The sequence below is a fragment of the Pseudorasbora parva genome, chromosome 1, assembly GCF_024679245.1.
Source record: "Pseudorasbora parva isolate DD20220531a chromosome 1, ASM2467924v1, whole genome shotgun sequence".
Classification (NCBI taxonomy): Eukaryota; Metazoa; Chordata; class Actinopteri; order Cypriniformes; family Gobionidae; genus Pseudorasbora; species Pseudorasbora parva.
The window spans coordinates 48,645,209-48,661,002 of record NC_090172.1 but is presented as its reverse complement, the minus strand read 5'-3'; the positions used below and the strand labels follow the sequence as shown (position 1 = coordinate 48,661,002).

The 15,794-nt window shown below is 39.4% G+C and overlaps 2 protein-coding genes across 4 annotated transcripts; one reads left to right on the top strand and one right to left on the bottom strand.

Moving 5' to 3' along the window:
- On the bottom strand, positions 1–2,941 carry dhrs4 (dehydrogenase/reductase (SDR family) member 4). 2 transcript variants are annotated; one of them, XM_067451753.1, is made up of 9 exons: positions 2,795–2,941; positions 2,310–2,434; positions 1,922–2,099; positions 1,325–1,426; positions 1,128–1,198; positions 990–1,041; positions 719–853; positions 572–627; positions 1–227 (listed from the first exon to the last, which is right to left on the bottom strand). In XM_067451753.1, the coding sequence occupies exons 2-9, from the start codon at positions 2,429–2,431 to the stop codon at positions 113–115; spliced, it is 831 nt and encodes a 276-aa protein (XP_067307854.1). In that variant the 5' UTR covers positions 2,432–2,434; positions 2,795–2,941; the 3' UTR covers positions 1–112. The 2 variants fall into 2 exon arrangements, with proteins under 2 accessions (XP_067307854.1, XP_067307863.1); XM_067451762.1 differs by lacking the exon at positions 2,795–2,941 and having other exon boundaries at positions 1,922–2,131.
- A 1,431-nt stretch (positions 2,942–4,372) lies between these two features.
- Positions 4,373–15,777, top strand: efs (embryonal Fyn-associated substrate). 2 transcript variants are annotated; one of them, XM_067444188.1, is made up of 8 exons: positions 4,373–4,574; positions 5,427–5,692; positions 6,952–8,328; positions 8,448–8,570; positions 10,329–11,258; positions 11,631–11,705; positions 12,842–13,093; positions 13,400–15,777. In XM_067444188.1, exons 2-8 carry the CDS (start codon positions 5,681–5,683, stop codon positions 13,580–13,582), a joined length of 2,952 nt encoding a protein of 983 aa, XP_067300289.1. In that variant the 5' UTR covers positions 4,373–4,574; positions 5,427–5,680; the 3' UTR covers positions 13,583–15,777. The 2 variants fall into 2 exon arrangements, with proteins under 2 accessions (XP_067300289.1, XP_067300298.1); XM_067444197.1 differs by having other exon boundaries at positions 4,375–4,524.
- The last annotated feature ends 17 nt before the right edge of the window (positions 15,778–15,794 follow it).

Below are 15,794 nucleotides of genomic sequence, written 5' to 3'. Positions count from 1 at the left end.
ATCTGTAAAAATCATTTTATGTAATCATTTCTACATCAACACATTGAATTAGAAGGTTTCCCTGGTATGTGCAAGTACATGATGACTGTTCACCGCCTCTATGCCAGTCCTCTTACAGTCTGCAGTTCATGCCTCCGGTTACAGTGATGGTCTCTCCGGTGATGTACGAGGCTTCGTCTGAGCACAGGAACGCAATCACGCCGCCTATATCCTCTGGCTGCCCGAGTCTAACAGATCAAGATGTGATATAAGAACCAGGATACCAGCACCAGAACGCAAGAGGCTTGCATAAGCTTATGAAAGGGAAGCACATTTTTTCTTGCATGTAATTTGATTTTTAAACATTAATCATACAATCATAGACTTCACTTTAGCTATAAAAGAGACGAGTGGTACATAATATTAAATGTAATTTCTGTGATGCATAATTCTAAAGTCACCATTCAGTGAATTGCCTTACTCATGCGGTAATGAAACCCTAAACATTAAAGTCTAAGTAAACCTAATTTACTCATAGATATGATTATTCAAGCTCCACTTCCTAGGTTGTCTTGACAGCAAATGCACTGACCTTTTTATGCTCGTCTGTTTAAAGAACTCTTCCAGCACACCCTCATTTTCCCATAGCTACAGAAGCAGAAACAAAGGGTTGTAAGTTGTAAATAAATATTATAACCTACCAATGCATCATTTGTCAAAATATATAGGAAATACTTACAGCAGCGCTGAAACGTGTCTTGATGATGCCAGGGGCGACACAGTTGACCCGGATGTTACTCTGGGCGAGATCAGGAGCAAGCGCTCGGGTTAAACCAAGCAGAGCGGTCTTGCTCACACTATAGGGGCCCAGACCCTAAGAATAAAAGAGTGACCATCTCAACTAGTGCTAAATAAGTAACAAACCATTGTTATAAGTGAATTGACAAGGCTGAAGTCTGTTGCATGATTAAGCTTTACTTTACAGTAAGTAAACTTAAAGGTCTTCATACATGCATTGGCTGGTATCCTGCAACTGAAGACACAATCACAACGGACCCACCTCTGAAAATGAAAGCATATGCTCAAATACAGAGTTTATTTTGAAATATTTCTGTTTCTTCCTCTCCCCACATTTTTACTCTTCTCACCCTCTTTTCTCCATGTGAGGCACAACTTGTTTGGTGAGAAGGAAAGAAGCCGTCACATTCACTCTAAGTATCTGAAGACAAAGCAAATGCCAGTAAAATTTGGATTCTATAATACATTATATATTATATTAATATAATATGAACACTACTGACATGATATATTTATGCATAACGTTTTATTAATAACTTAGTCATACTTTGTCCCAGACTTCTTCTGTGGATTCTAATATGCTTCCAAAAAATGGGTTCACTGCTGCATTAGACACCAGTATGTCCACACCACCACACTGCTCGATTGTCTGCAATAAACAAAGAAGGTAAATGGCAACATATAAAGAAAGTCGGCATAAAACGGAAGTTGCAATAATCTTATATATAGTTACTTATATGCAAGTAAAACTGTTTCATGAACAGGGATAAAAAGTAGGCTGGGACTTGATTTTGTGCATTGGGAAGTGATTAGATTGTTAGATCATTGCTGTGTTCTCATGCGAGTGACAGGTTGTCCCGCTCTCACGCCAAAAAAACATGTCAGAAGAGGTGTCACTGCAAGAAGGAGGGGAAGTTTATTTGATTAAAGATTAGGAGGGCACATTCCTTTTTTTATTTATGCATATATTGTTCCATTTAAAACAAAACAAAAACAAATGTCCATTTTGACTTCATGGTGACTTTAAAACAAACATTTGTTGGCAAAGTATCTTATACATACAAATGTCAGACTTGATAACATTTGCATACTCCTTTCAGTATAGTTACCACAACAAAAAATGGGCCAAAAAACCCCTCTTCACCATGTTAATCAGCTTCTCTCTGTCTTCGGCCTTCCCAACATTGCATGTGGTTCCTATTACTTGTATATTTTTGCTGCGCAGGAGTGAAACCGCCTTGTCAACGTTGGTCTGACGTCGACTGCTCACAACCACATGTGCGCCCCTCTGACCCAAGGCCTCTGCGGCTGCGAGCCCAATCCTGAGAAGATCGGTCAGTGCAAGGATCTGTCACTGTTATGTAAGTATTGAGAATACATTTTTACATTATTTACACAAGTTTTACTAGTTGTAGCAGTTATTACTGGAGGGACATTTTATTTTTTGCTTTTGGTGCAACAACTTTTTTATTTTAAGGGTCTAAAACTGAACTGAAGAACAGTGTACTAAGATTGGAAACCAAACATCATACCCATCTGTGGATGCAGTTACTATAGCAACTTTTCCTGACAAATTTGGTGATATGTGATGGGACAGCATTCTTCTTCCAGCAACAGAATTTGACCAAAGGCACCTGGTTACAGCCTTCAACATTGCCTTGAGACAGACAAAACAAAAGAAAGTCTGTATAATATTTGGTAATTATTACCTACTGTAGGGCAGTGGGTTAAAGGTCATCTAGGGTAAAAGTCCGAGTTACACGAAATAGTTTTCTGTTAACGTTAATAAAACAATTATGACCGTGCCAAGAATGTGTGGTAAAGGTGTTTCTGAGATTTATTTCAGAAAACCAGCAAGTTATCCTGCTAAAAGTTAACGTTACTTAAAAACAGAGGTAACTGCACAACAACACCGCATGGTTAAGTAAAGCCACGAGCGAATCAAAGTTAAATATTTAGACCTTTATAAATTGTGATAAATCAAAGTATACCTTAATAAAGCGAAATTAAGCGTTACCTACGGGCTGAGAAGGTCTGTTGTTCTGTGTTGACACTTGCAAGTAATAATGTTCAACGCCTACGTCTCCTACGTCATTGCCGTAGAAATATCAGAAACTGGAAGATTGCGCATTTTGAGTCCGACACGATCCGACAAAGGGCGTTGATAATCGTTCCGGAAGTTCTCTCTAATTGGTCTGGTAAGATGCTTCTGAATAATAATTATATATTTAGATATTAATAATCATTTTCCTGAGTATGTGCATTTCGACGGCTACTACCATTTATCTGGTGTCATTATTCAGGTGTAAACTGTCGATCTATCGCCAGCGTTTAAATTCGATTTGTGTGTGGTATCTGTAACTTTTTACAGCGCTGGGGAGGACGGACCAATCATATATCAGTGATTACTGGATAATTTACAAGATATTTTTATATACCATTTTATTAAGATTGACTGGCCAGATTTTCATTTGTATTGCCAGATAGTAGTAGTTGGAATTAACGGATTAAATGATTATACATTTAGTACGGGGAAATAGTAGGCTAGGGAAATAGAGGATTGGACTTTCTGAGCCCTCGAGCGCCCTCTGGAGGAAGATGCGATAGGAAACATTAGCCCAATGGCTGCATGTGAGCCTTCTGGTTGGGGATACAGTAAAGTAGTGCATTACATCAGGGGTTTTCAAAACATTTTGTAATTCTCCCATATTTGACACACCCACTTCAGATCTTGCACTCTAATAATGAGTCCATGAGTTGAATCAGGTGTGTTAGATGAGGGAGACATGCAAAATGTGCAGTGCTGGGGGTCTTGGTTTGAAAACCCAGCATTACATTATTAAAATGTGTGATCACCTATTAATTTATACATAATATTAGGCTACAATTAATATTCAAAAATTATTGATTTCTGCATGAGAACTGAACTGAATCACTGTTTCCTGCAGAACTGCTTTATAGAATAAATTAAATAATTTAATAATTGATGCACAGCCAACAAAGGTAAACTCAAACATGCATAATTGACATATAACAACAAAAGTGTGAATTAAACAGTGCAATGCAATATATACTCTTCACAGCGGCTTATTCATGGCTGGTATATATTTAGCTATAGGCTATGCATTTTATCATGTATTTCCTTTTACTATTTTTATTTTATATGAATGTAATGGAATAGGCCTACCAACTTATGCAAGCACTTTTTTGACAAGTGTCCTGAGAAATTTATAAGAGGGAATTCTTAAGATGTCTATAGTTAGTAAGACATACTTTAATATGAATTTGGTCACATAACACAATATTACATTTGAGGCACAGCTGCAACCTTCAGAAGCAAGCAACACTTTAAAATTCCATAAGTGGACAAAAATAACTAGATAGATAGATAGATAGATAGATAGATAGATAGATAGATAGATAGATAGATAGATAGATAGATAGATAGATAGATAGATAGATAGATAGATAGATAGATAGATAGATAGATAGATAGATAGATAGATAGATAGATAGATAGATAGATAGATAGATAGAATTCTTCCACTAGAGGGCGTGGCGCACTGTATCAAGCGTGCGCTGTCGGGCACAATGAGGGGGGAGCGACCATATGCGCTCAACTGTAATTCAAAACCAAGCAGGCCAGGGTAGGGCGAAGCCTGGCGGAGCGAGACGTGTATCCCTAAAGAAAGAAAAGGAAAACAACAGCCGTGCATTGCAGTCTTTTGAGAAGATATGATTTGCGAGGTTTGACTCTACTTGTGTATTTCCAGATGCTATTTCCAGACATGTGAACGGTAAGACGAGCATTGCTTATTTAGTTAACATTTACACTGGCTGATCGCCGCTTGTTTGCGTCTTTGTGACTCAAATTAAATGCATCCCGTATTTTAAAAATAACGTTATTCATACGTCTGATGCCTTTGGCACTGGTTTATCCGGAGAACTGGAGCTTTTCCTTGGTTTCTTTATTTTATTTATCCGTTATTTTAGTCCTCCGTTTGTCTCATTGGGTTCTACTGCATAAAAGAAACCTTGAGATGTCTTGGTTGCAAAACGAAACGTGGCTTAGTACTGTGATAGTTTTTTTTCCTTCTGATCCAGCCTAGTGCATTTTAAAAGACTTGAAATAGGCTTAGAATGATTTGATTATAATTATTTATTAATATACATTTTCTCCTATGGACTCAAAAGGGCCGGCGTCCTTGCCTTTAGGAGGCTGTTGTGCCACATCTGCTGAAGTGTTTTTATTTATTAATTTCATTCCTTTAAATTTAGAAATAGAAGTATTGTAATCCTAATACAAATATAGATATATGTAAAACAAATAGAGATCAATGTCTCATCCTATATTAACCCATAATTACTAAGTTATAATATCATATAGCCCTATAATCTTCAGGGGCAGGCAAATGTAAATACCAAATTACAGCTGTACTTAAAAATGTTACCAGCTAAATTCCCATGAAATAAGATCCTTTTTTTTCTGTCTGAACTCCTCTAGTAGAGCCCCACGACTGGTCTGACTAGTTTAACGTTGCAGCTGACTGTTTCTTGGGGTTTAACAAAGTAAATTCTGTATTATTGACACTACTATCTTATTAAGATTTAACAAAATAAAATGTTTTTTTTTTTTTTTTATCCTTCAGGTTCAATATGTAGCAACTGTCAGATGTGATGAAAGTCACAGACTGGAAAGGACAACAATCATGGTTTTGAGAAATTGATCTTTCTGGAAATAAAGGCCACCGTATTTACCACCACTGCACAGTTCAGGTTAATGGAAAACCAGATCTGCAAAACATCCAGATGAGTCACACAGTGCACATGTGAATGGGATAATCTTCTGTGGAGAACCCATGTGGTATTAACATCCAAAAACTGTGGAGAACCAGCTTCAATCATGTCCCTTTCGGTAAGTGTGCAAGTCACCACTGTAAACTCTGTGCTGTCCCATCTGTAATATTCACATCCATTGCTTGTATGGAGGAGGGGGGACTGGAGCTCAGCTTGCCTCAGAGCACCACATCCCCTGGGGGGAATGAGAGAATAAGAGGGAAATTTAGTGGTATAGAAGGGGGTGACAAAAGGACCTAAAACTGGGGGACAGATGTTGAGCCCCTCCCCCATGAGTCTTCCTCATTATCATCAACTCGGCGCCTCTTTCCCTTAATCACTAATTCTCTCTCTCCCATAATCACAGACCTCTGCCCTTACTTATGCATTCTCTCTATCAATATTGATTTCCCCATGAAGGCAGTAGTGTGGTGTTCTGAATACAAAAGACCTCAAGGCCAACCTATTACATTCATAACGTCACTCGAACTGTACAGCTCATATGCGCTGCCCTTATTCAGAGGTATTAAATAAAGCAGTTTTTATGTAGGTTTTATGTATGCCAAGAATTTAGGTCAGCAATTCCATTGCGATGTACTACTTAATCTAAGCTATATTTGTGTATTTGTGTCTTCTTTAAATGTTTGAATGAACTGTGAGACTCATTAGGGTTTTTTAGTGTGACACATGACGTTCATCACTCTTTTGGTGTTGTGATGTTGTGCTTGTTCTGTTTAAGTAAATAGGAAATTGATTGAGTTATACCCACTGGATTCCTGGTTGCATAGGTTGATGAACCTTGTTGAAGTGGCCAGGTCAGATCCTCTGTTGGTTCCTCTTTTTTTTACTTCCCTTACTAACACAATGGGGCTCAAATGCTACAGAAGTAGAGTCAGCTGAATGCTTAAAAACATTCCTTTTAACTGAGTACATTGAATTTAAACAACAATTGAATTACATTGTTGCTAGCAGTCTAGTGAAATTTAGTGTTTCTACTGCACTATTGCTGTTCTTCCCCATTCCCATCAGAGGACCATGTTAATGCCTTTTTTCTCTGTCTCTTTATTTATGGAGATTTTTATTATGTTTTGCTGCTTTTGTTGTATTTGCATTCACGCATTTAGCAGACACTTTTCTCCAAAGCAACTTATAATGTAGGAGCATAAGCAATTTGTCACAGAGCCAACAATATTTATGGGGTACAATGCCCGGTTTATTACAAAGCTAGACTAGGAAACAAGCCAGGGCAGAGGTGATTTATGTCTTGATGTTTTATTTAAAGCCTTTTCATTGGTTTCTCCTCCTTCTAAATTTGTCTTGTTTTTTATTCTTTTGTAGACGGTGCTTGCGAAGGCGCTCTTTGACAATGCCGCTGAAAGTCCAGAAGAGTTGGCGTTCCGCAAAGGTGATATCTTGATGGTTCTGGACCAGGAGCAGGATGGTGGACCAGGGTGGTGGCTTTGCTCTCTACATGGCCGCCAAGGCATTGCCCCCGCCAACCGATTACGCCTCCTCCAAACTGCTCCTACTCCAGCTTCGAGCATAGGTACAGATAACCGACGGGCTCCTAGTGTGGACTCTGTCCATTTATCGTCTAGCCAGCAGGGCAGGGTAAATGGATTGAACGCTGAAGATTCAGATGGGGTGTATCTCTCACCACCCAGCTTAGCTGAAGGGGTGTACCAGAGCCCTGGGGCTGCTCCTTCCCCCGTCAGGTCTGGAGAGCTACGTCACTCTGATGCAGGAAGACCACGATCGCATTCTAGTTCTGGAACCAGGCCTCGTCCGGACTGGGGGGATGTGGGTGTGGTGGGACGACCCCGCTCGCCCTCACTTAGAGGACGGTGTGGCGAGTCAGGAACCCTCTACCAGACACCCACCTCGCCCGCACAACATAGATCACAAGGTGCACTGGCATCAGACTCAGTGTACCTGACTCCAAGTGCTGTTCCCAGGCCTGCAGCAGAAACAGCAGGGGAGGCAAGATATTTAAGTCCACGAGAAGCAGGGGCTGGGCATTCTGATGGATGCTACTTGGTGCCTAGACCAGCTGTCACTGCACTGACCAGTGAGAATTTGTATCAGACTCCTATAAGTGGTACACCAGTGGCAGGACAGTCTGTACCAGGAATGTCTTCAAGACTTACGGATGGGATTGCACCCAAAAGTAGCTCAACTTCTTCCATTAGTCCTTCTCAGAGTAAGACTGGCCAGGATGCCCCAGGAATGTACCAAGTCCCAACCTCTCCTGGGGGAGCCATATCAAGGACCCCTCAATCTGAGCGCAAACACCCTGCTGGAACTGTGGGAGTATCCGGTGCCTCAACACCAGGCCAGAATCTCAAGCAGACACCTCCTTCTGCCAGAGGATCCCAGAAGGCTACTACTTCAACTCCCCCTGCTGGACGAGGAAAACTGGCCCAGGGTGCCCTAAGAGATTCCTCTCTACTCGCCAGGATGGGAAAGTCTGGAGTACCAGGGTCCCCAAACCTTGGCCGCAAACCCCCTCCACCAGCACCTCCTGTTAGAAGTGTAACCAGGAAGGATTTACCACAGTCTAACTCAATTCCACCCACTAAACCTGTTCTTCAGGTAAACCCTGCACCCCCACAGACAAACATATTGGAGGAAGAGAGACACGCACAAGCAGAAGAGATGAAGAAGAACAGGGAAATGGTTACCAAGAGGGAGAGCGCAAGTTCTCAGGATGAGGAGGTGAGAAAAATTTGTTTATTTGCAACTTGTTTGAAAAATAGGAAAGCGATTATTGTTCTGCAGAAATCGATTTTTAATGCTTATCCATTTGTTAATCCTTAACCTTTTTGTTTTTTCAGGTATATGATACACCACCCACTAATAGGTGGCAACATTCAGTTTCTGCTGTGCCTTCTGAGGAGGATGATGGGATCTATAACACCCCTCGTGCTCTACCCCTACACAATGACCAGGCCTCTGAGGTAAGAAATCAAACACAAAAGGAAATACTAGGAAGTTGATTCTGCTTTAGTCCATACAGTGAAAGAGTCAAGAAGCACCATAAAAGTAATCCATACAATGTTCTTTGAAGCCCATATGATGGCTTTGTGTGAGGAACAAACTGGAATTTAAACCTTTATTCACTGAAAATGTTGTTTCATTGCTCTAATATGTCTTTTAAACTGCGGCACATTCAGATTAGTTCACTGCGGTCTGTCATGAATCACACAAGCTAATGCAACACATCTTCACATAGCAAGGTTGAATGTACACCACTTTTATAAATGTTGTTGGTCCATTGGTAGGATTTTTTGAATGTTTTTGAAATCATTATTCAGAATGAATTGTTCATTTATTTGCATTTATTTGATAAAATACAGTCAAAACAATAATATTGTGACAATATATTTTAAATTGTAATTTATCAAAGAACTTCTAAATATCAGAGGTTTTGCACATTTATATACAAACTCTATATTTATGCGGCGCATTGCACTTCTTACACTTTAGTTTATTTGTGGCCTCTAAATGATAAATTGTTGTGAGCTTTTTGGCCTATATTTTGATATGCTGTCTTCATTTTTCATTACATTTACACACAATCTCACCTCTCACTGGTTTTCTTGTTCTGTGTTTCTCATTTCTCACTCCTCTCCTATTTCTTGGTTTTTAAACCACACCTTTATTTCTGCTATGAGCTAATCCCATCTAACACATTTTGTCTTGTTCACACAAGTCGCAGCTGTTTGTTGGCCTGGGCAGATCAGCCAGACCAATGTGGCTTTCTTCAGCCCTCCACCCACAATCTTTTTCTCCTCTTTCCTCTCTCATTTGTCCTATTAATCCCTACTAAATGCTCAGCAGTGAGTTTTTGTGCTTTACCCTGAAAATCAACTGTAAATACACTTAGCAACCATGTAATTATATCTTTTGGTAAGGGATTTCTGTTCTTAATCCATAGATGATATTGTTAGTCAGTGTCAACGCAAAACCTGTGACGTGGAAAAATTGTTTTACAGAAGCTCTGATTACATATTAATGGTAGCAAAAGAGAAGAGACACTCCAAGGTCATTAAACTGCACACTGTTTGATAACATATACTAAAGGGTGGAGTATGTACACAACACAAATTTGGCCCAGTTTTTTGTGCTGATTGCAGTATGGAGGAGTCGATGTTAGCTGCTGAAAGTTAGAGCCATTCTACAGATTTTGGGCAGTGTGTTGACATATTTCTCAGAAAATCATGTAGTGTATGAAGAGCACACACTCTGATTTAACTTCAGACTATAAATCCATCTAGTTAGAGGATATCAGACATGGTTGATATTTGAAGCTGACACATATTGTTCTCACTTGTCATGCATCTCCTACCAACGAGGCGTATGCTTCTGTGAGAGTTTGTTGTGTTCGGAATGACTTGACAGTTTTGACAGTGTCTGATCCTCAGTTGTTTAGTGTATGATGCCCATTTGTTCACTCTAATCATTTACAAAGTTGGCAAGTCTAAGTAGCCTAGTGTTTTAAAAAATCTATTCAAAAATCTGTGTAGTGTATTCCAGCCTTAAGTTGATCGGTAGCCAAGATGTTGTGTTCCCACCCAACAGTTAAAGAAGCAGCATGATTCCTGCATTACAACACAATTTGCAGAATGGCATTTATGATTTATGTAGTGTGTAAGTGAATGGAGTTTGGATCCAAAATTGGTTGTAACTATGTTGTTGTTTCTCATATCTTTCAGATTTATGATGTTCCCACTTTGGCCCTGAATTCCTCTTCTGACCATCAGCTGCAAACCTACAATATTACGGGATCAGCTGTTGTGGCTGGAGATGCAGAAGATGAGGATGTGTACAGTGTGCCCAGTCTTCCTGGGTTACCCATGGAGGCGAGCGAGATGTCGGGATTAACTGCAGAAACCACTGGAAATGGACGTAGCTATTCGATTTCCAGTCAAAGAAAGCAAGACTTAACCTCTGAGGATGTGTCAGAACCTGATGGAGGCATCTACGACATGCCTGCCCTCACTCTGGAAATCCCAACACGCCGTTTGTCTGTATCAAGCACCGGCTCCGGGGACATCCAGTGGAAAGCGTCTCTCTCTGCTCTCATTCAATCAGCTCTGACCTCCAGCTCTCTCACCACCACCCCCTCCCGAGACCTCGCCACAGCATTGGCTGAGATCCTGTCTGTCTGGAAGGCTGGCCATGTTGGTGATGTTCCTCCAGTTCTCCAGCAGACTTGGTCCCGTCTCTCCGACCTGCTTCCTGCCCTCTCTGTGTGCGGTACTGCGCCTCCAGCTGATGGTCTGCTCACGATGGTCCGCTGCTCTCTTGAAGACTCTGCTTCCCTTTTACAAAGTCAAGCCCGACCTCGTTTACCTTCCCAGGAGTCTCTTTCCCGGAGACCTCTACCTGCCTTGCCGGTGGCGGAGGTCAAACCGATCTCAGGGGATATGGGGTCACGGAAGGGCAGCTGGATCCAGGAACGACCACTGCCGCCTCCGCCAACCGCAGCTTTCCCATTGCCCCCGGCACCAGTTTCTTTAGCCCCTACTGTGGGAAGGATGGAGGATGATGAACAAGGGAATGAGTATGCAGGAATCGGCCTAACTCCTACCCCACTGCCTTCATATCCTGTAGGTGATAGTGTGGGATACGTCAAACTGCAGGTTAGACACCTGTTTTATAGAGAAATTGTGGAGTATGAATGGATATAATGCCAGAAACAAACAAAAAAGTGTAAATGTCCAAACACTGATGTCATAGCTTTAAATTTTATTGAGCACAAGTTGTCAAATACATTTTGGAACAATAACATCATTTGACAAATTTCATGGCAAATTATATTTACATTTTCTCTCAATTTATCAGTCTTGTTCATTCGGTCAGACATTTACTTGTCTTTCTCCTCTCTGTTCATGCTTTTGTGCCTGTAGTCTCCTTGAAACATTGTAGTCTCCATGAAACTCGTTGAAACATTTCTGTGGTCTGCAGTTCTCTTTTTGCGGACATTTAAATGTTTTGTTGTTTTTCTGAATTAGGGGAAGCCAGAGCCTCCACTAGACTCCCATACAGAGCACAATTCTTCACAGATTATCACCACAACTGATAATAAAGTAAGTCTTTGATTTTCTGTCATGCTTCCAAAACACACACACGCACTTAAGGGTCAGTCATATAGAAGGTGTTTTTTTTAATCCCTCTATTATTTAATTATCGGTGGATTATACGTTTTAGAGTGACATCTTTGTTGCATTGCCTCCATGAGGATTTCATTTTTAAGGGGAAAATATTAGACTCTACAATAATAGCTAAATTTATACCTTAAAACATATGTAAAATACATAAAATATAGGTTTAGACTATAAACAGCTGACTCACACTATGAAATGCATCTTAGCAACAATTTTGGGAGGAAAATATTTGCATGTTGAATGTCATTCACAAAATATGGTCACTGCCTACTGACACCATTGCTGACTGATTTGGATTAAACCACTCATAAATACCCATAAATGCACATCATTCAAAAGTTTGGGGTCAGGATGTTTAAAAAATTTTTTTTTTTTTTTTTTAATTTAGCAAACTATACAGAGAACCCTCTCATTTGGTACACAATAATATTGGTTGCAATTAACAACAAACATGTTATATTAAACTGCTATTCATTTTCAGATATAATAGGCTAATAACAAATGTTTGTGTACAACACAATTGCACATATAAGGTATTTTTCATAAGCACTTGTCTTCATGACCAATTTATGCAAGCATATGCAACATGTATAATTAACAGTAAGCTCCTATCTGCTTTTTTTTGACATCTTTCCGCAATTGAAACACTTGTTCCACGCTGCCGCTTCAACCGAGGCACTATGGCGATCTGCCACGTCATATTTAGGAGTGTCAAAACAGCATTTTTGAATGCTTGCATGTTTGAATTTCATATTTGAATTGACACTGACAGAATTTGAACTTTGTTTTTTTAAGAAGTAACAAAGCACAGTGCTGTTTGCCATTTTAGGATGAGACGAGCACTACAAATAATGTTTAGTGTTGGGAATAAGCTTGAAGTACGGGTGATTCATTGGGTCGAATAGAGCTTGCTTTTTTTGTAGCTATTTTTTAACTGTTAATGCGTTATATTGTCACGTTAACCTAATCTAAATTCATCAAAGACATTTTCTTCACACACAGTATGAGTTGCCGTTGGACATGTTTTATATGAATAATCATATTCTGTTTCTCTCCAGTTGAGTCCTTCACCCCCAGTCTCTCTGTCTCTGGAGGATTCAGAGCTGCTCTCCTTCTATTCCTCCCAAAGTCTCTCTCATCTTTCTTGCCTGGCTGATGCCATCGACTCCCTGTTCACAAGTGTCCAAGGGAACCAACCACCCAGAGTTTTCGTTTCCAGAGGAAAAAGTCTCATTGTGACTGCACACAAACTTGTCTTTATTGGAGATACACTTGCACGGCTTCTCAGCTCTTCAGACCTCAGAGCAAAGGTTAGGACATGGATACTCTGGTTAGAGTTTTAAGAGTGTTATAATGCTATTGTTTTGATAGAGTTTTTTTGAATGTATTATTGTACAAACATTTGATTACAAGTGAAATCACTTAATGATTCATGTCCCAACAAGTCAAATTGAGTCATGGTTGATAACCCAAGGGCAATAGTCAACGAGAACAGTCAGGGAAATGAACAAGCTGTTGGTAAACATGTTGACGGGTCAGTTTCCAGAAATGTGCTTATTATAAGCAGGTGACATTATTTAAACACATTCACACACAAACGCTGTTTGTCTCCTCAGGTCACCACCTCCAGTGGACGCCTCTGCCAAGCTCTAAAGGCTGTTGTCGTGGCAACCAAGGGTGCAGCCCAGAACTATCCTTCAGTCCCTGCTACGCAAGAAATGGTGGACAGAGTAACTGATCTATCCCAGCATGCAGCTGGGTTCTCTGGGCTTTTGCAGCGATTAGCTGAGATATCTTGATGTTATTTGTGTGGGGTATTTAACGTTTATTATTTTTCACAGTGGAATGCCTTATTATTTTTTTTATATATATATATTTCATAATTGATTGCGTTTGAGGCGGTATCAAAAAACGTGTCACTGCTTGTATGGGTTCGACAGAGGCAAAATGGTGATCGGACAGTTAGTGAGTTTGGAAGTGTATCTGCTTGCCTGTGTAGGTTTGACACTTTAGACTGGTGTTTCTTTATTTCATTGTTTTGTGGTGCCAAGCACACTTAAAACGTTTAATAACTTATTGATGGATGTTTTGTTTGAAGATGTTTGCAACCTCAGGCACATTTTAATAGCTTTATTTTGTCCCCTTAACCATATTGATATCAATGAGGTAAAAGTGATTTTCTCCATTTAAGGGTGCTCCTGTAAACTGGTCTAATTATTCAGTTTGTTTGTAAATGTGAAGTGGCCTTGGTGTTATAGAGATTGAAGTGACAAATTTGACAGCCCGGAAGGTTTCAGCTGTGCTGCAAATGTAACCAAAACAGATAAAGCTAACCTAGTTTTAGAAGTTAAAAAAAGGAATGCTTGATTATTTAAACAGACATGAAGAACAATACTTTTTGAATGAGAGATTCAATATTTTGTTTAATTTTTGGGAGAGATATCAGATAGTGTTTTCCCACAAAATGCTGATTCAGAGATAAACCTGTCTGTCAGGTCCACTCAACCTTTTTTTTCACACTCTTTGTTTTTCTTCCCTTAATTCTCACACTCCCACAATCAGTTTCTGCACATGCTCACAAAGGCAGCTTAAGGGTAAAGCAGTTTGAGCAACAGCTCTTGCACGACTAATATTATACAGGGTTTTTGTTTTTAAATATGCTATGCAGCATTTCTGAAAACAGCAATATATCTATTCGCTTCCAGAGTGGCAGTCGAAATGCTGGTGCTTACAATAACTCATATGTGAACAGGCTTTTTTCAACAAGATTGAGCTTTGTGTGTTTTACCCACCTAACCAGTGCTTACACAGGTTGTAACATGCACCTGTTTCCCTTCTGTTTAGAAAAATCAAGTCTGTGTCATAAATGTACACTCATGTTTACAAGAAGCCCTCATAGTCTGTATCTCAGAGCTCATTCCTCCATCTAATATCTCTCTGTGCTCCTTCCCCAGTATCTGTCTGTAAATACCCATGTCTCATCATTTTATATTCAGGATTTACATGTTGGCCACCGGTACAATGCTATCAGTGTTATCCTTACTGTTCAACTTTAGTTTGGTTTGACTGGTTCAACATGACTAGTGATCAACATGGTCATGGAATAAAACTTTAATGCAACTTTAAAGCAATTTAATGAATCATCCATAAAATCTCATAGGTTAAATCTCAAGTAGCCTTTTCTAATATTACTGCCTTTTTTTTAAATAAAAAAAGTGGCCTTTTTAGTTTTTACATATTTTGTCGGTCCTATCACAGTGGATGCAGTGGACTTATGGAAAAGTAATTGAGTGGATTAAGTTTTGAGGCAGTTTTATATGGTTTACCTTGGTGTGTTAGTTGACTCAATGTGCCATCTGGTGGGCTTTATCAGTATTACTATACAACCTACTTGGATAAGTAAAAAAGGAAAATACAACACACCTCAACAGGTACTTTAAAATATACTTTTTCTTTTTTCTTCTATTTTTTTCTTTCTTTTTTTACATTTTCTGATAGATGGACTACACTACAGATTTTTCTTTTGAATAAGATCTCCTGTCATTCTGTACAAAATATCAATGTGTATATTAACACTTAAACTATCCAACAAGCAAGCTTTCCTCTGAAAAGGCTCCCTTATCTGGTTTGTCTTAAGTTCTTAAATTAAGTGCTTACAGTATTGCTTAGATTTGATGGCCCTATATAGTTATATTTATTTGATTTTGTTGATCAAATTTCTGCATGGCTTTAAGTTGCTTATTAAAGAAATATATGCACATGTAACCAGGGATGTTTCATGCAACTTTGCATTAATAATTCAAAGTTCGCTGTAAGAATGTGATTTTCCTTTTTATTTGGTACCAGAATGTATTTTTGACATGCATATGTTGTGCTTCTTTACTCTTATGTTTGGACATTTTGTTTGTAAGACACACTCCACCACAGGTACTTTGCATAAAGGGAGTCTTTGTCAAATTGTGAGATTCTTCAAAAATACAATTTTGTTACTTAACACCTACGGTTAATTGT

Bases quoted from the DNA above. Each gene is read 5' to 3' on its own strand.
- efs (XM_067444188.1), top strand. The intron at 8,329-8,447 runs GTGAGAAAAATT...TTGTTTTTTCAG, and splicing joins CAAGTTCTCAGGATGAGGAG to GTATATGATACACCACCCAC. The intron at 11,706-12,841 runs GTAAGTCTTTGA...GTTTCTCTCCAG, and splicing joins TCACCACAACTGATAATAAA to TTGAGTCCTTCACCCCCAGT.
- dhrs4 (XM_067451753.1), bottom strand. From the start codon at position 2,431: ATGTTGAAGGCTGTAACCAGGTGCCTTTGGTCAAATTCTGTTGCTGGA. The intron at 1,427-1,921 runs GTGAAGAGGGGT...TGTTTATTGCAG, and splicing joins GAGAGAAGCTGATTAACATG to ACAATCGAGCAGTGTGGTGG. The intron at 228-571 runs GTCAGTGCATTT...TTGATCTGTTAG, and splicing joins AAACAGACGAGCATAAAAAG to ACTCGGGCAGCCAGAGGATA.